The 19,811-nt window shown below is 28.0% G+C and overlaps 1 protein-coding gene across 15 annotated transcripts in view; it reads right to left on the bottom strand.

Moving 5' to 3' along the window:
• Positions 1 to 3,066: 3,066 nt before the first annotated feature.
• The window catches only part of LOC129792622 (poly(rC)-binding protein 3), a 104,916-nt gene continuing 88,171 nt past the window's right edge, over positions 3,067 to 19,811 (bottom strand). For 5 of the 15 annotated variants that reach the window (XM_055831866.1, XM_055831867.1, XM_055831870.1 and 2 more), the window contains 3 exons: positions 16,836 to 16,932; positions 15,934 to 16,210; positions 10,593 to 12,255 (listed from right to left, as the gene is read on the bottom strand). In XM_055831866.1, the coding sequence (XP_055687841.1) occupies positions 11,817 to 12,255; positions 15,934 to 16,210; positions 16,836 to 16,932 (813 nt within the window). In that variant the 3' untranslated portion in view covers positions 10,593 to 11,816. Of the gene's footprint in view, positions 8,138 to 10,592; positions 12,256 to 15,933; positions 16,211 to 16,835; positions 16,933 to 19,811 lie in introns of those variants that run through there. The other 10 variants (XM_055831875.1, XM_055831880.1, XM_055831874.1 and 7 more) reach the window with 3 other exon arrangements.

Raw genomic sequence — 19,811 nt, 5'->3', positions numbered from 1 at the left:
ATATTCAATTGAATAAATCATAATTTTTTTCTCCGATGTAATCAATATTTTTTGCAATTAAAACTATAAGAAAAAAATGTAAAGCTGCCGTTCATTTTTTTTATTTAAAAAAAACTCTATTATCTCTCCTATTTCTTAATGTAAAAAAAAATATTTTCATATAAAAAAGCCTGTGTGCAAGCTGATTTGACATACCTGCTAAAAAAAATATTTATTTAAATATAACTACGGCACAACATTCTTTTTCAAAACTACCAACGTTTGCCAAAGAAACAAAACAGAGAACATAAAAAAATCTCTTTAAACTTAAAGTTTTATGAAATAAAAAATGGAAAAATAAAAAAAAACTTCAGCTGTTTGCTCCTACGTTTAACTACAAATCACAGCTCTAAGAAACCATCGCGAAAATATATTGTAGAATTGATGTATTTCTGGGGCATGTGATCCGGGTTTTTTTTTTTCTTTATACATCCTTTATATTTTTGTTTGTATTCTGTGTCCTCCCTGTGGGATCTCCGTAAAATGGCTATTTTTCAGTGTTCTCTACATTAGAGTACAACTTCACAAAATGTTGCTTATTTAATCCCTGTTTTTTATGCATATGAATTTCGTCCACCTCGACAAAGTCTTCATAGTTCTGTAGAATGTAGAAGTTTGTTCATCGTGATCTGCACTGATGGGAAACAAAGCTCCCAAAAATAAGGGTGGAAAATTTTCTACAGATCTACAATGTTTCTTATACTTACCCAAAATTAATTCAAAAGTCTTTTAAAATAGAGATGAAAACTGAAATTCAATATTCAACTTCATCCTTCATTTAACTATGTATAGTTGGTCCTAATAAAGGCAATTTATTAAGGTTGCAAATTTTATGGAATGAGAATTTGACTGCAATGACTCTAATGGAAAGTTTAATCCGGATTTGCTCAGTTAGTTAGGAATTTAGAGGACAACTTCTTTATCTCTTAAGCTAAAGTGATGAAAATTGGAACAAATATTGTTCAGACAATTCTATGAAAAAGGCCAATTAAATTCAATCAATTAAATTCCATCTTTCAATTCAAAATTTCATTGATGTGTGAAACAAAAATAACCATTTTTCTTAGAGTATCTTAGAATGGCGAAATTTCAAACAAATTGGTTAAAAATTGACTTTTCTATACAACTTTGAAGTTGAGCTTTGTCAAAATTTCAATTTCCTGGGCAAATCTGTATTAAAAATAGTTATGAAAAAAATTTATCTACTTAGATTCCTCCCATAATGTTATTATTGAGTCAAGTATATAATTACCTCATAATTAATATTAATTAAAAAATTTTAATAAATCTACAATGAAGTTGAATAAAATAACAAAGAAATCGATAACATTTCAATTAAAATAGCTTTACTCTTTTGACAATAAAAAAATTAAATTATTTTATCCATTTTTTTGTAACAGTGCAGATCCCGATGACTGCTAGAGTGTATAGAGCGTGGGTTAAAATGATAAAAGTGTCATAAAATTGAAAAGATATAAAGAAGAAAAAAATATCTGAAAAGCTAGAAGATTTTGCACTATACACAAGTCTACAAACACTGCAGATACCTCTAAGTTAGCTTTACCTACAAATTTTGAATCACCTCCTCATTAATATTCTTCTAAAGGTAAAAAAATGAAAGTCTTTGTTCAGATGGTTAGAAAATAAGAAGAGTTTTTTGTCTTTTCGAAGCTCTCTATCAATATGATTGCCTTGCAACGATCTATTTTTATTTTTTATTAAAAGTTATCTCTCGTGTGATGAGTGGATTTGGTGATAAAGTGATTTTTTTTATTTCTCTCATATTTTTCTTGCAGACATGCGTTGACCTTAAATACTAAGAGAGGGTGAATAAGGTGATTTTTCAATGGGACATTTCTTATTTTGTATAATAAACAACCCTCTAAGAGGTTTTTTTTTTAATAAGAAAAAGGTTGAAATTGAATAAGAAAGTCCATCCAGACATTCTGTATAGAGTCGAAAAACATCTAATTTGCTTTCAAATGTACAAGTTGAGCATTTTTCTTTATAAACATCTTCAAATGACGTTTTATTTTGCAAAAAATTATTGATTTGTGATTTTTGTTTTGTTTATTTTTAAAAATTACGATGATAAATTTGTGTGGGATTCTCTTTGTGGGAGAAAAAGGGAACTTTACAATGCAATTCTGATACGATTGTCCAATAAGTTATAGTCAAAAATTGCAATTATTGTAATTTTCATACATCAAAAATTTTTAATGAAAATATTTGATTAAGTAAATATTTGTCATCTAAATTTGTTTCAATTTATCTAAGGATGTGATAAAATATCAGTGAGTGATGGTGGGTAAATATACATTTATTACTTTTTTTTCGTGCTTCTATATGATGTTGGTTATATATTAAGAAAATAGAAAAATAAATACAAAACAAAATTTAAAGAAAAACCAAAGAAAATACCAACTAAAGTAAAAGACTTTTTTTTTATTTAAAATAATAACGCAATTTATTCCAGAGACAAAAAATATTAAAGTCAAATATTATAAATTAAACAAAATCGTAACAAATTTTTAGAGCGAATTTTGACGAAAAAAAAAAAACAGAAGAATTCAGTCTCATTGAAATCAAAATGTTTTTTTTTTAATTGTATTACTAACTATAATCTCGATCAAAACCAAAAGATATTGTCAAAGTTTTAAAGTAAAAAATACATATAATAAGATTACATGTTACTAGTAATATTATTGACTGTAACAAAAGAATAAAAATTTATATATACCCATTAAGAATTTTCTTTTAAATCTTATTTCAAGAATCTCCAGCCTTTCTTTCTATATATTGATCATCAAAATCTATTAATATAATTTATTTAATTAAAAAAAAATACATAAAATGTTTTCAATTTTTTATAAGAAAATTCATAAAAATAAAAAAAAATTATTAATCAAGAACAATTTGTTCTTTTAACCCTTCCCTCGTTATTACGATGACTCAAACATGAAACATATTTCCCAGATTTCAAATAATTACTTTAATTATGAATTTAAATTAAATGTCATCTTTATCAAAATAAAATTAGATTTTGGATAATTTTTAAAAGAAAAATAAATATATCAAAATATTTGTTTCATGTCGGCCCTAAAAGGGTTAAAAGAAAAATTCAAGAAACAAGACTATAGATTCTTCTAAATATAAAGTTTCAAAGTTATGTATATTTACGTAAAAGTTAAATTCCCTATGCCTACCAATTAGATAGTCAGGCAACAAAAAGAAACATTTTTTCTCAAAGTCTTTATCATTCTGACTGACTACCCAATATTTCTTCGCATTTTGGCACACAAAAATAATTTTCTAGAAAATAAAAGTTTACATAAAACTAACATTAATATGCTAAATATATTTTTAACTAAAAAAAATCAAAGGCAATTGTATAGTTCAAAATTTTTGAATAATCCAAATTAATTCTTTTCCTAAAAACTTGTTGCTTTTGTGAGAAAATAAGAAAAAAGAATATTTTTTTTTAATTTGCTTTCAAAAATAACCTAAAAAAATACAAAACTTTCTCGAAATTTTGAACTATACTTTAGACCTTCTTAAAGTACTACATATGTTCCTTTTTTTTAAATAAAAAATCGAAATATCATTTGTCTTAGCTGAGAACATTAATATTTATGTAAAATAATATTTTTGAATTGATTTTCTTTAAAGTCCTTTACTTGTTCTCACCTTGTTTTTTCAAAACAGCCCTAAGTTACGTATTATACATAAATATCATATTTTTTTTATTAAAACCTTATTTCATTTTTATGTTTAATTTCATATTTTCTTGTAGCTATCATTTTTTTAATATAGTTCAAATACTTGCAACTATTTTTCACTTTTTTTTCTCAGTATAACAATAAAATTCAACGGTTTGCTGACTATTTTTTTTTTATCATCTTTTATAGTATAATTTTTCTCTTACATTATTTCTCACCTTATGTGGTATTTTAATATACTTTGTTTTTTTTCTTTTAAATTAATATTGCATGATTTCAAATATGTAAAATTTATATAATATATATTGTGTTAAGAATGATTAGATAAATATATCAAGTGAAATGATTATTTTCTTTTTATAATGATGAATCAAAGACATGTTTTTTTCTTATATAAATTACCGCGAATAAAATAATCCAAATGTATAATACCTATATCTTTTAATTTGATAAGTCTCATTGGAAGAAAAACTGAGGAAAATTATTACTTGAAGATCAAATTCATTATCTTATCACAATTTTTATTAATTTTTCTCAACATTGCTCAATTGTTTTGTCGCAAAACGAAAAACCGCAATTGAGAGGGAAATTCCCCTTTAATTCATTAGTGAAATTTTGGAAGCGATAAAATATCGAATAAACGAAATACAAGGATTTACAAAAACGAATAGATGCTTTGTCAAATTGAGACTCAAGTAATTTCTAAAGCAAACTCAAAATGTCTAATTGGGACTCAAAAAATATCTTAACATTTTACCATGATGTTTTTAATCATGGAGTGGACAGCCTCATACATTTTCCTTAGAAAAATGAGTACCAAAAAATTGCTACCATGATGATGTTGGCCGCAAATATACCACAATCGCCCGCTTTAGAATTTTTCCAAGTAAGTTCTCTTACTAATTTTTATTTTTAACAGCTCGGCAAAAATTTATTTCCTGTACTTTTCAATAAGGTGAAATATTTCGTGTGCATTAGAATGTTTTTGAGTCTCAATTTGACATTATTTGAGTCAGCTTTCGATATTTTTTGAGTGCAGCTAAGACATTTTGGAGTCTTAAATAACGTTTAATGGAAATGCTCCGTCTTCGGATTTTTCTCAAATTCCTCATGAACTTCCTTTTTTCAAAATATTTTTATTTGTAATTGTTTCTGACATTTATTAAACTGCCAGAAAATTAAAAGAAAATATTTTTGTTTTCAAATTCCAGCATTTTAATTGATCAAGAAAATTTTATTAATTTAACAAATATGAACAGAAAAGCAATTTTTTGTCAGAAAAATACGATAAAACGATCAAAACTCCATTAATGAATTAGAGAGAACACCCTCATTTTACAATATTCGAGATTGTTTGGCACTTTGAGTGCAGTTCTAATGAAAAAAAAATGCTAATTTTAATTTTTCAAACTATTCATTCTTCTACATTTTTTTCATTTTTCTTTAAATTATTTTTTCTATATTTATAAAATTCTTTGGCTTGATCCCATTTTCCGAAAAAGAATAATCAGAAATTATTTATTTGATTCTTGCAAAATAATCTTCATGTTTTTCTCGCTGAGTGTAACCGAAACTTTTGAGGAAATTCTCATTTTTTTTCGTTGCATTCTTAATTTGTTTTTTTAATGTTTTTTTTTAACCCTTCATACGTTTTGACATCTCCTCTTATTGATTGAATTTATTTTTCTCTCAAATCATGAAATAGATCATTTTTTTTTACGATTAATATTGCTTCTTTGTCAAATTCTTAATTTTTTTTTCTTTACTTTCATACTATTTTTTTCACTTTGTTCTTTTTTTCTAAAGTTAGAAATATTTAACGTTAAGAGGACATTCTCAATGTCTTTGCTTTTGTGGAACAAATAGTAAGTAAAAAAAAGTATGCAACGTAGATATAAAAGAAAAATCTATTTTTTGTTTCATGTTAGAAGAAGAGTTTTTCACCAATACTGATTTTGAAAATATATAAAAATCTATTTTGTTGTTTTTTTTATTTATTTTTGAGATGTATTAGTTTTTTTTTGAATACTTACCTTTTGAATTTCTTTTTTTTTTACATTTTAAGAGAATAATCAAACAATAAATATTTTTTTTGTTTTGTTTTCATCATTAAATCTACCATCAATTCATATACGATTATACTTTTTTTTTGTTATCTACAATTAATATGACAGTATATTTTGAAATATGATTTAAAAAATGAATTGATATTAATTTTACGTTAATAATTAATTAGAATTAGAATAACTTGTTCCCAATTTTCTCAGTTATTCATTTTAATTACTTTTAAAATGAATTAAATATGTTTCTTTTTATCTTCCACCTCCCACATTTGCAATAATTTTCATCACTATTTCAATATATAATATATATTTTTTCTTTGACAATTGTAATTATTTCATCTTCAAATACTTACCATTTTTTCCATATTACTTATTATTTACAAATAATATTGTCTTTTTTTTTTAACCTCTTCGCAGTTTTTTTTTATATCAATGTCTACCCCATTTTACACGGAGTCTCTCAGTTTCTTTTACCCAGCAATTTTGCTCATTTATTATACTAAGATTTCACTTCTTTCTTTAAATATAATTGTACTTAAAAATTATTTAATAAAGTGTCAACACATTTTTTCTCTACTTTACGTCTCTTGTATCTTATTTGTATGTTTTTTTCTCATTTAATGTATATTTGCTTGAAGATAAAAACAATAAATCTTCCAGTGCTTTTATATTCGCCCGTCTTTTTTTCTCTTTCTAAAATTTCTTCTTAAATATTATTTTTATTAATAAAAACTAAAAACTAAAAAATGTTCAAGTCGTTTTTTTTTCGGCTAAAAAAATTTTCAACACTCATAAGTTAAATATTGATCCGCATTTTTCTTCTTCCACCCTAATTATAAATATTTTTCTTTAAATTATAAATTAAATGTCTCACGTTGTAAAAAATAAATGTCGTATTTATTTTTATTTAGTCAAAGTATAATTTCCACTTTCTCCATTTTTTTGCAAATAATTATCACTTGATTTTTTTTCTTCACTTTTTCCCTCACCTAAATCCTCTTTTTTTTTAAGTATTTTCTCATCTATAGAATAGTATTTTATTGGATAATAAATAAGAATATCTAAAATACATTCTACCTAAATTACACGTATTTGTTACTCTTTTTTTTTGCATTCTTTTCACTTTTTTTCGCATTAAGTTTCTTCTTTGAATCTGTCTCAATCTCAATCAATGTTGTTGAAATTTTTCCTTTTTTAAAACCTTCAAAATAAAACGCAGACAAATAAAGTTTTTCATTAAATAGCGTTTCATCAATAATTTTTCCGTTCATCTTCGTTACATTTGATAAGAAAAAAATAAATAAAACAAAGGTGAGGTTTGTGTAAGTTTGGCACTTTCAATAAATTCATTTTTGTTTACAATGAGATATGACTCAGTTTTCTACTAATTTTCTCTTTTTTTTTTTCTTTAATATTCCCTTTAAGCATCCTGTTGCTATATTATTCATCAATTTTTTTTCTATCTCACGATACGAAGACGATGTTAAATAAAATGGCGGTGTAGCGGATTTCTTTTAAATATTTTCGGTGTTTTCATTTTTTTTTAAATTGTTGGAGATATGTTTCAAATACATTGAGGTAAAATTTTTTAACGTAAATTCACTGGGAAAATCGTAGTTTCGTTAAGTTTCTGACAAGTGCAAAAAATCTCATCGAAACACTTTTTTTCTGTATTAAATCTGTTGCCTCATAATTCAGATAATCCAAGCCTGTGAGTCGATTTGATTTAATGAATCTCACAATTTGGGATTGGGTGCAAATATGTAGGTTTACTAGGAATTTTGTTAAAAGGTAATTTAGATATGTATGTTTTGTCGAGATATGTATAAATAACGAGACATGTTGTAAAATATTTTTTTTATAAAAAAAGAAACTAAAAAAAGAACATTTTTAAACTTAACGAAAGCCCAACAGAAATATTATTATTTTATGTTTAATTTTAAAAGAGACATAGTAGAGGGCGAAAAAATATTGTGATTCTTGCTTTGTAGATTTCTTTTTTTAAAACTGTTTGTTTTTTTACTTCAATCGGCTGTAGTGTAAATCTCACCAGCAGCCTTCCACAGGTAAGTGACAAAGTGTGGCCACCGGGTGGATATGGTGGGAAAAGAAGCTGGAGGAAGTGACTGTGAGAAAGATTGCTGTGGCAGAAGAAAATAATCGGCCGAGACTGTGTTGTAAATGTTACTCATCTGTGGGCGTAGCGCTGATTGAAACGGTTGTTGATGGATTCAATGGATTGGCGCCTTTACTATGTGATTCGGGGCGATGTAGTGATATCCGGGCAGAGGCAGACCAGCAGTCTCCATGGAAATCCTGCAAAAAGCACATAAAATCCCATTGATTAATCCAAATGAACAAAAAAAAATGCTAAATGAAGCATTCAACTCACTATAGTATTTATTTATTTATTTTGTTCAATAAATTCAATAAATTGTACATATTTCAAAAAATCAAAAATCAAAAATAAAAATACTATAAATATGACAAAACTATTATAATACAATATTTTCTTTTTTTATATTTTCAAAAAAATATTTATTTGTTAATGAATTCGACAGGAAAACTTGTAAAAATACTAAATATTACACTCATGTGGAATACCAACTATATTGTACTATATGCGATATATTCCAAACTTTGTCCTCTCATTTTTTTCTTTGGTTCTGTCAATTGCGTTAACTATACATACTGACCAAATATGAAAACACAAAAAAAGAACATAAATGTACTCCTCCAAATTCACGATGTTAAAACGTTTTGAGTAAAAGAAAAAAAAACAAATATTTTGCAAAAATTCTGGAATTATTTACAATATTTTCCAATTTATTGTTGTTCATAGAAATATTAGTATAGAGAGACTTTAGTGCAAGCATAAGATGGATGAAAATAAAGTTTCCGAATGAAATGAGGGGTTGTTTTAAACATAAAATTAGTCAATCAAATATTTGTTAAAGACTAGCAATACTTAAAAAAAAATCACTATTAGAGATTTTCACTGATTTTATTCAAATTTTAATATCTTTTTAAAGAAAATAATATCCCATGTGGTAATAAAAAATATAAAATTTGGGGGTAGATTCTCATAAAAATCTTTTCTTTTCTTTTCTCTGAAAAGTTGTTGGTAGATTTTGACAGATTGGTGTTTTTAAATTGTTTTATTGTCGTTATAGAATAGAGAAATAATTTGTTGATAAGGAAAATATAGTCAGAGAGATCTCTGAAGAGGCCTTGAAAAGTAAATTTCTTTCAAAACACGATTAAAGATAGAAAAAAATGTGAAAAACCTTTAAGATTTTTCCCAGAATACCAAAAATCTTTTAACTGACGATTTGAAAGAAAAGAAAAGATTTATATCAGAATCTACCCCATTAATACCTGTCTTCTAATCTAATATTAAGTGGGCATGACGGATAAACTTTAAGGCATGAGGCCCAATTTGGACCTTTTAATGTTCGTTTAGAGCTTAAGAATAATGATAAGAAAGAGGTCTGATTTGGGCCACGTTCTCCTGTAAATTTTTATTCTGTTTCAACCTTTTCTACGCTCTCTTTAAAGACCTGGCGGCTTTTTCTTTTATTTCCGTTTTAAATAAAAACTGAAACTTGCTAAAACATTTATTTAAAAACTATAAATATAACAAGTTAGTGCTATTCTTTAGGAAGATTTATGTTATTTAATTTAATAAAACACAGAAAAGATTCTCTGCTTCAGAAATCTTTTAGAAAAGTTTTTAAAGATTTCTATTTTTAGCATATTTTTTAGCATATTCAGCATGATTGTTGAAAAATACAAGCTGTTAAAAATTTTTTTTTTTTTTCAATTCTCAAATAGTCAGAAAAGTTAAGATTTTGACAGAATCGAACCGTCAACCTTTCAAAATCTTCCAAAAAACTTTCAAATTGTTATTTTTTATTACGATATTTAGTGCAGGAGATACTAATCCTAATTCTCTAATAAATCCAGTAAATCTTGAATTTTTATTTGTAAAAATTTCACAAAATTCCGGCAATTTAAATCTATTCATTATTACCACTTGGGATCTTCATTGAACGAATTTTTTTTCTTAAACACATTTGCAATTATAAAAAAAAAATAAACAAATAGTGAGTATCCCTAATGATTATCCCCAAAGGTACAAAGAAAAAGTCAAAAGAAAGAACAGAAAGAAGCTTTTATGATAAAATTATAGGTAAAAAAACAATCTTACCGGAGTTTTATGGTTGGATGAGGTGGACAATTTTGCTTGAAGGTGGAACTTTGATATGATTTGTTTCATTAAAACTGGATAAGTAAGGATATTGGTGGTCGGTCATCGTTCAGGTTGGTGGTTGGTGGTTGAAGAGGCATTTTGTTTTTTTTTATTGTTAAATAATTCTTTTTTTTTCTTAATCTTCTCTTTGCTGAAGAAACAGAAAAAAAATCAACGAATATTTTCATTTTTTCAAGTGATTTTTTTTTCAGTTTTTTCAGCAAGTCAGCTATTTTTTGGCAATTAACTTTTTCAAATACTTTGGTACGTCACATGCGTGTGTTATACCAACGAATAAATTAATACCGAGAATTAGTAGATTAATTATTTTTATTTTGTAAAGAAAAATGAATAAATTGTAACGCTGAAAAGCAAAGAAAATATTAATTGGCCGTTATTTTATTGATTATATGCGAATAATTTCCATGTGACAAATATTTTCCAATTAAAAGCCAAATTAGCGGGAAAATTATGTTGCACCCTGCGGTACGGCAATTGGAGTGAAAATAACGGATAGGATATTTTGCATTATATTGTTTATTAATAATCAATTTACTTTGGTGATGAACAATATTGTTTTGTTATAATTTTCATAATCAATAATTTCAATCTTCCAGTTTATCCAGTAGTTATACGTTTAAAATTATCTGTTTATATTGTAGTTTCGTGGTTTGTGATTCAAATTGAAATTTATTTTTAATTTCTTTATCGTGTGTGTTGATTTCTACTGAATATTTATTCAAATCTTATTATAAGTCTATTTTTATCTTAATACCAAGATAATTTTCCTTTTTCATTACTATAGAATATGCAATTTAAAGAAAAAACACCTAAAATTGTTCCTCGATCTCAAACTACTCTAAATACGAATAAATACATTTTTCTTGTTGTAATTATTTATTTATTAAAATGTAAATTCATGTTTCATCATCATCGTAAAATATTGTCTTGAAAATTTCATAAGTGATCCATGTTTTTGTGATTTTCTTTTCCAAATAAAAAATAAATGTATAAGGCTTCGTTCATTTTATGCAATTCAATATAAAAGAATAATTCGAATTATTTGTTTAAAAAAATAAAAATTCTTTAAAAGAATTATTTTGAATATTTTTTCCACGCGATGAAAATGAAACCATTTGTTTTTATATTTGCCCTTATTATCTATAAAAGTTTATCACTACGCATAATATAGTAATGGATAAATTTAAATAAACACTCCAAAAAGAAAACTCCATGTTGAATAAATAAAATTATGGGGGGAGAGTCGTTGAGAATACACTGTTAGAAATCACAAAAAGAGATTTTCTATTCCTTTTCCCCATTTACCTCGACTTTCCCGCAGTCAATCAAATTCTAATTATGACGAATATAGATAAGATTAGGGGGTAAATATGACTACCAACTATTTTTTTTTAGTATTATGTAGATTTTGCTTTAATCTAAGAGATACTAAGATTACGATACTTCAATTTGAATAATATTTTGTGGTTTATGAATTCATAGAGAATAAAAGACATAAGAGCACGATCAAATAAATTAGCGCTTCCTGCGCAAGAATTTGAAGATTTCTTTACGTGCGAAGAGAATTTGTAAAAAAAAATAGATAAAATAAATGAAAAATTCACACACATAGAGTGAGAGATTAATCCTCCATAAACAGAAGGAAAAGTATGCAGAAGAGAAAGAAGCAGTGTGGTATCATAGAATAAAAAAAAAGTAAAGAAATGACACCATCGTGATCCTCTAATAAGGATTAAATTTGTTCCTGTCACTCTTCTTCTCAGTCCCCCCGGTACTACTTGAATTAGGTGATCTGAGACGCGGAGCAAAGGTCTTATTTCGATGTACCCCCGTAGTTTGGACCGGTGGACCTAAATTTGCCAAACCACCAAGGAGATCCGATAGCCCCCCTAGAGCACTCAGGCTCGACAGTGCATTGAGTGCTCCCGGTTTTGACAGCAATTGCGCCAATGGAATAGCGCTAGCTAGTGAATTTGCACCGCCTGTCTGATTTGTGGTAGTCGGAATCGCCGTCTGGGCTGTCTGTCCGGACGATGTGTTGCCACTGCCACTTCCGGTACCACCACTATTACTACCACCACCACCACCATTACTCGCACTACTTCCATTACTTGTTGTTTGATTGTTTGCATCGGCTAGATTCGCCTTCTGGAGTTCGACGCTGTGGGGATAAGAGAAGGAGGTTCATGTTAGGTATTAAGGTATGGGGGAAATGGTAAAGAAGTTGTGAGAGAAAGTGAAAGATTAAGGTTTTGTTTTTGGGATAAATTCGTCTCGTTCGGGTTATGTTGTTTTCAAATCTGTGTATGTATTTATGTAGTCTTGTTTGTAGTCTTTGTTTGATTGTTTTTCTTTAAATTTTCTAAATCAGTTAAAAGATCTATTAACGTTAACATTACCGAGCATAGGTAGAGCTAAAGCAGATACGATATTTCAGTGTTTTACTTGAAATTTTCAGTTTTCCTAATAACCATTTTAAAATCTTTAAAATTTTAATATCAAATAAATATTATTTTCTAAAATATTAAAAAATGTAGATAGATGAACTATTCAGAAAATGATATTAAAATGACAAAAACTTTTTTTTTTGATAATTTTATAAATTTTTATATTTCTTTTTATTTTTTTTTAATGCTTTGCAAGTATGTAACAGTTGTTCTGATGTAATTTGTAGTTAATAACTTTAGGCAACTTCACTTTTTTTTTCTTGGTCCTTTCTCAATTTTGGATCCTTTTTTTTCAACAATTTATGTATTATTTAGAATATTTATGTTTCTAATAAAAAAAAAAACTATTCAAAAAATGATATTAGAAGGATAATCAGCTTTTCATTTTATAATTAATAAATTTTGATATTTTTTTTATTTTGTTTTATATATTTTTTATATTTTCTTTAAAAATATTTTTTAAAATATTGTTACGTTAAAATGGATCTTTCGTCTCTTTTTTTTTTAGTAAAGTCATTTTATGTAATTGATGTGTAACAGTGTATTATGAGTTGTGTATAAAGTTTTGTTTATTTATTACTGGGTGCACACAGGTACTCTAGCGAGTCCCTTTGAACTTCGACTTTCTCTCGGTGTCAATAGTCGGATTGGTTTAGGAAAAATTTGGATTGCGAATTTTTTTTACTTAAAGTAAAGTTTTCATAGCCTAATTTGTACCAAATACTGACTGAGAGAGAAGTTAACAGAACTCCTCTTTACTTGTTAACAATTATAATTAAATTCTTAACTTTTTAGCATCCTTTGCTATAATAAAAATAAGCTATTTAATAGGTTTTCCAATTTAAAGCTTATTTCTAGGCTATAACATGGACTTTATTATTTACTTACGTTACCTAAATCTTACATTTTTTTAAAAATTTATTTCCCCCAATTATGCTTTTCTTTTAATAAAAAAAATAATATAGAATATGATACGAAATATTTTTTCCCAGCTCTGTGAAAGTTTCAATTTCATTTGCCACGTAAAGAATGTTCTTGTCCAACCACTTTATTTGTTGTTGGTTGATCACATGAAACTGATATGAAACAATCTCATATTCCATTGTCTATAAACTCCAACTTTTCATTTCCTTCCTCTTCCTCTTTTCACCCTTATCTAGGTGGGGATACCTTTATACTCATTTAGGCGGTACTTCCCCATCCAGGAACTAAATTTTGCACAACTCAATTTTATCAATTGGAAAATACGAAAAGTAAAAAAAAAAATAATGTTGAAATTGAGAAATGCAATCAATATCCATTACCCTATCCACATTTTTTTTTTTGAGAATATATCTCTCAAATCGAAATATGTATACCTATATCTTTCTGTTTGGTAAAATAGCAATGTAATTCAAGCGTAAATTTATTTCTTAACATAGATACCTTGGTACATAATAAGCATACCTACTTCTTTTCTAGGTAAGAATATTTTCTGAAATTGTTAACGAATAAAATAAAATCTAATGGTTTGATTTACACCAAACTTGGTACGAATGATTACGTCTATGGTGAGCATTAACTGGGCAGAAGCGGATATTCTAGCATTTAATATGCTTGATATATTGCCATTAACACCTTTGTAAAAATGACCAAATTACCCCATCTTCCCCTAATTAATGTTCTTTTTTTAATAAGCTGCTAACCCTGTAGTTTTTATGAACTAAAAATAACTTAATAACCTTTCAATGTTATGAGACATAAATAGTTTATTTTATAATGTTAGTCTCATTGTCCTTAGTTAGTTTATGTAGGGTAAGATGGGGCAAAAAGTTAATTTTATTTGAGAAATATATTTATCGAAAAGAACTTTGTCTCACGCGATTTCTTTCAATCTCAATGGGAAAATGTATTTTCAGTCCATATTCCGAGGCCTTACGATTTAACTTTTTGCCCCATCTTACCCTACCTTAATTAGCATACCTTCAGTTTATTTTGTATTTATTTTAATATTTTATTCATTTTAATATTTTACTGTAAGTTGTTGAGAGCACTGCTCATGGAGATTATCTCTAAATACCATATTCACTCTATGCTTTCGAAACATCATAAAATGTTTGTTTTTTTTTAGCGTAAATACATATAGGGAATCAGAGAGCTTTTATATGTATTTTTGCAGATTATTTTTGATGCATCCTGCTCAAGTTTCGAAAGCACAATGTGCTATACTTTATTTAAAACTATACAACCTAGTCTTATAGACTATATTTTATTATGTTTCCAAGTATGTTTACATATATAAATAATTTTCATCATTACATCGTTCAGCGTGGATTTTGCTTTTAATTATTCAATATCAAAATTTGCCTTTCAGGACATGGAAGAATCGGAAGAATTGTATTCAGGGGAATTATTTTTTGTGAATTTTGGGATATTATTGTTAAAATTTGAGGATGAAGTTCATTATATTTGAGGGCTTGGATAGGACATTATTAATCACAAAAGAAATATGTAGTTAATATTGAATGGCATTGCCATAGAAGGGAGGATAAATAGGAGTTATTGAGAATCAATAATTTAAAGAAATAAAAACTCAAAATATTTTCTTTTTCAGGTATCAGGTGAAAGCTTTAGGCAAAGGTAAGGGGGCGGTGGGTCATTCAGGATAATTTTATGATGAATGGTATTGTGAAATTGTGGGGACTTCAGACTGCGCTTGGAATTGCATAGACGGGGGTGTGACAGGGAGGGTAATATTTTTTATTACACGAGACACACAGTCAAAAAAATATGTTATACATATACAAAGAGAAAAAGGACACAAGAATATGATAAAAAAATGAGAGGCTAGAGGTGGTATAAAATACAAATACATACATATGTATGAGGTAAAACATTTATGAAACATTTTGTGGTATGATATGATAATGACAGAAGGGTAAAATGAATTTGATTGATAACACTCCCCCATTATTTTGTAGTCATTTCATCGGATTTGTTAATAAATTTCCAGGATTATCCCCCCTCATAACATGTTGTTCACTCCATAAATTTTCGGACAATCACATGAAAGAGAATTGAATATTTAGGGTTTTACCTTTTCGCTACATATCCCCATAAAATTTACAAATTTGTTAAATTGAAAAAAAAAAAGCATCCCCTTCAAATATATTTACAAAAAGAAACTTTTTTTTTTAAAGCTTAAAAGCTACATAACGTGTAGCTTATTTGAAGTTCAGTTTTTCTTTTTAAATAAAATATAAAAGTGTACCCAATCAATACACTAAAGAAGAAATTAGAACAAAAAAATTTCTCTAAAGTGAAAATGGATCAGAAATAACTATTTTTGAGATCCACTAAAATCCATGAGAAAAAAAAAGTAAGAAAAAGAAGAAAACCAAAAAATGACCTACCTCATGTTAATCAGATATTGGGCGAGTGCCACAGAGTCGGGATTTCCACTAATTGTGATTGTTCTATCCGTATTGCCGCCCTCGCGTTCCTCACAATTTGAAATACGAATCATGGCACCAGATATTTGTCGTATTTCAGCAATTTTGGTACCACCTTTCCCAATGATGCATCCAATCAAATCATTTGGCACCGTCATTTCATGTTGCTGCTGATTTGTCTGTTGATTGCGATTTGTGTTATTAGAACGTAGCTGAGATCCAGCCAAAGCGGCCAATGCTGCGAAAAGCAAGAGATCACCATTAATGTCCATTTATGTCTTTATTTCCGTTAATTAAATCCAAAATTTTGAAAATATATTTTTGACCCTTTCGCGTCTGTATAATACATTGAAACACTTCGACCTATTATCAGGATAATTTATTTTTTAGATAGTCTCACAAGAAAGTTTTCAGTCAAAACGTCTTCTTTTACTTTTTGACCAACTGTCCTTTTGAGACTCTAAAATGGCTTATTTGGACGAAAATTTTGCCTAATTTAGACTCAATTTTTGACTAAAGTTTTTCTTAATGGATTCATTGAAGAAAATAAAATATTTCATCTTTAAGTCAGTGCATGACCCAATAGGTGCGAAGGGGTTACAGATTATATGCTTAGAGTTTTTCAAATGTTCCTTCATACAATTTAAATTCAACAAAGTTAAAAAAAAAGCCAACATATAGTTTACTGAATGGATAAAGGATCAAAAAATAATAAAACTATAAGAACAAAATTGAAAAATTTAAGAATTAAAAATGGGGATTCCAAAACAAAATTTTAGTGTTTTTAAAACTAATTTTGTCTGAGAATATTCGACTATTAACAAACAAATCTATTGTTGAAAAAATATTTTTTAAATTCTCACCTGTGGGATTCAAACCTCCTGTATTTGACGGAGCCATACCAAGAGCTCCTAGAGCTGCTAATCCTGCCAAAGGGTTCTTGGTGAGTCCACCCATCTGCTTTACATTTGAAATAAATAAATTGACTATTAATTACATCGTAAATGACATTTTATATCTGAAAAAGAAATGCATTTAATAAAAAATAACCAAAATGAGAATGTGATAATGTGTATAAAATTCAATTTTCTTTTTAGGAAAAAAAAAACAACAAGTTCTGGAAAGGTCAAGGATGTAAATGAAAGAACATTTATCACTATAAGAACTCCTCGCATACACAGAAGAAGAAAAATCTACAGAGGAATGTCAATCAATGACTAGAGGTTAGAAGTTTTACACAAAATTTTCATAAAATGTTAAATTATGGTAAATTTTTTAGCCTCTCTACAGCATTTTTAGGCTAATCATCTTGAAAAGGTGCTGCCCAAATGTTAATTTTCAAATAACCAGTGTTTTCTATCTTATTTACAACATACTTTTTACATACAAGGCCCAAGGAATTGTGGTAGAAAAATACATATTGGTTGGGAGAGTAATACACGATTTGAATGCTTCTACGTTTTACTTTTAGCTGTGTTTCTTTCAGACACAGCTTTTGTGTACCGAGCAAAATCGAAAGTCGTCAGATCGGGCTCAAACTTGGGATGAGCACGAATTAGGGTCCCCACATTCCAAAAAACGTATGCGCCAAAAAAATTTTTTTCCGGCCGGCCGTCCGTCCGTCCGGCCGTCCGTCCGGCCGTCCGGCCGGATCATAAACTTAAATTGCAAGAGAACGGTGATAGATAGAGACTTGCGGTAAACGGCAAAGTTTAAATATCGACCTGAAGAAATCCGATTATGAGGTCAAATCCACCCCCCCACCCCTCCGTCCGCCATTTTGAATAACCTCAAAATTTTGTTTTCACTATATCTCAGCCGCTATTATAGCTAGAGGGCTGAAATTTTGATATGTTGTAGGGGCCATCAAGACCTTTCCAACGATACCTCATTTTCGAAAATCGGTCAAGCCGTTTAGTCAATATGGCCGCCACAATTTTTCATCGAAAATCGACCATAACTCGAAAACGGCTTGACCGATTTTGATCAACTCGGGGTCAAATGAAAGATCTCAACAAACCCTACAACTCTCTAGAACATCAGAAGTTTCAAAAGTGACCGCTAGGGGGCCAAAAATCGAAAACAAAATTTTCGATTAGTTTTCGATGAATATCTCGAAAACGGCGACATAAATTTTTTTCATTTTTTGATATGTTGTAGCTGACCATATTATCTAGCTTCATGCCGAAAATGAAGAAAATCTATGGATCCGTTCTCGAGATATAGCCTTCCAAAGTTGGCATGTCATATCTCGGGTTCTACAAGTCCGATCTTGATCAACTCAAGCGCAAATGAAAGGTTTCGTGAAACCCTACAAATGTCTAGAACATTGCAACTTCGAGAAATGACCGCAAGAGGCGCTAAAATCGAAAACAAAGTTTTCGAAAATTTCGAACTCGAATTTTTCGAAAATGGCGACATAAATTTTTTTCATTTTTCGATATGTTATAGCTGACTTCAAGACCTTTCAAACAAAAAAAAATTTATGAAAATCTATGGATCCGTTCTCGAGATATGGCTTTCCAAACATTTCTTAGGGTATGACTTTTCAACTTTTCCCGACTTTGCGCGTATTTAAATTAATTCGCGTTCTAGTTTGCTCTCACAAAATTGGTACACTGAAAGAAACACAGCTCCCGTAAGCTTGGTCAGCTTACCAGTACATTTTTTTTTTCATTTATACACATTTTATCAACCACTCCGTCATTAATATAATTAGCATACCTCTTTGCACTACATTAATAATAATAAACCAAAAATATTATGTAGGTAGGGTTCCAAAAGAAAAATTTAAATAAACAAAAGAAATAAATTTTTACTTTTCAAGAAAGGAGAGTTTTAATTTTTAAAAAAAGTAAAAGAAAAAAAATAAGAATTGAAGAAATATAAATTTCAATTATATAAAAAGCTAAATTCTAAAACTTTCTTGAAAAGTAAAAATTTTATTTGGACCTGATATTTTCAAATAATATTTATTTTAGTATAGGTAGAATAGATCGTTTTATCGTGCCTTCGTTCAAATAATTACCGCAAGATTTTTAAAATTTTAAAATTTTTAATCAATAAAAAATTTTTTTGACGCAAAAAGGATTAAGAACTTTTCTCTATTTTCTTAAATTATTACGTTTCGATGATTGAACTTTCCGTCATTATCAAAATCGGTTATAAATGTTAGACTTCTGAAGTAAATTTTAGGAAATAGACAAGGGCCCTTTTCCGTATTTTAAATCCTATAGAAATTGTACCCCACGACCGCATAAGTAATCAAAAAATCATATTGGGGTAAAGAATTGAAAACACAGGCTAATTCTTCATTTTACCTCTTTCATCTCCCTAATTTCAAATAACTTTGACACTTTGACACATTGCCAGATTTCATTAATTTCAAATATTTACACACCGCACTTTACATTTTCTTTTTCATTACATTGAAGACATAAATTAATCAAGATATCAGTTTTTCGGTGTTTTCCTGTGCATAAAAAAACGACAACACGTCGTTTCGACAGCTGTGCAACGAGGAATTACAGCGTATATGTAAGTATACAGCATGAGTATGATTTTTTGGGGCACATTTTGAATTTAATCTAATTAATGTTATAAAAATAAAATATTATATTTAATTCAATTAGCGAAGAAACTTTTCAACTTGTTTAAAAATTGAAAATCGAAATGAAGAGAAAATTATTCTTTCATTTTTTTATTTATAATTATATTTTTTCTGTTGATATCTTTGAAAAAAATTCGCACAGGTATTGTTGCAGATGAAAATGGTTATTTCATTAAAATTGACTTCGTTGCCATCATACACCTAAAGCCTTCTCAAATGTTTGCACATA

The sequence above is a fragment of the Lutzomyia longipalpis genome, chromosome 3, assembly GCF_024334085.1.
Source record: "Lutzomyia longipalpis isolate SR_M1_2022 chromosome 3, ASM2433408v1".
NCBI classification, from domain to species: Eukaryota; Metazoa; Arthropoda; class Insecta; order Diptera; family Psychodidae; genus Lutzomyia; species Lutzomyia longipalpis.
The sequence above is the reverse complement of the archived record's forward strand: the minus strand, read 5'-3'. Positions and strand labels throughout refer to the sequence as shown.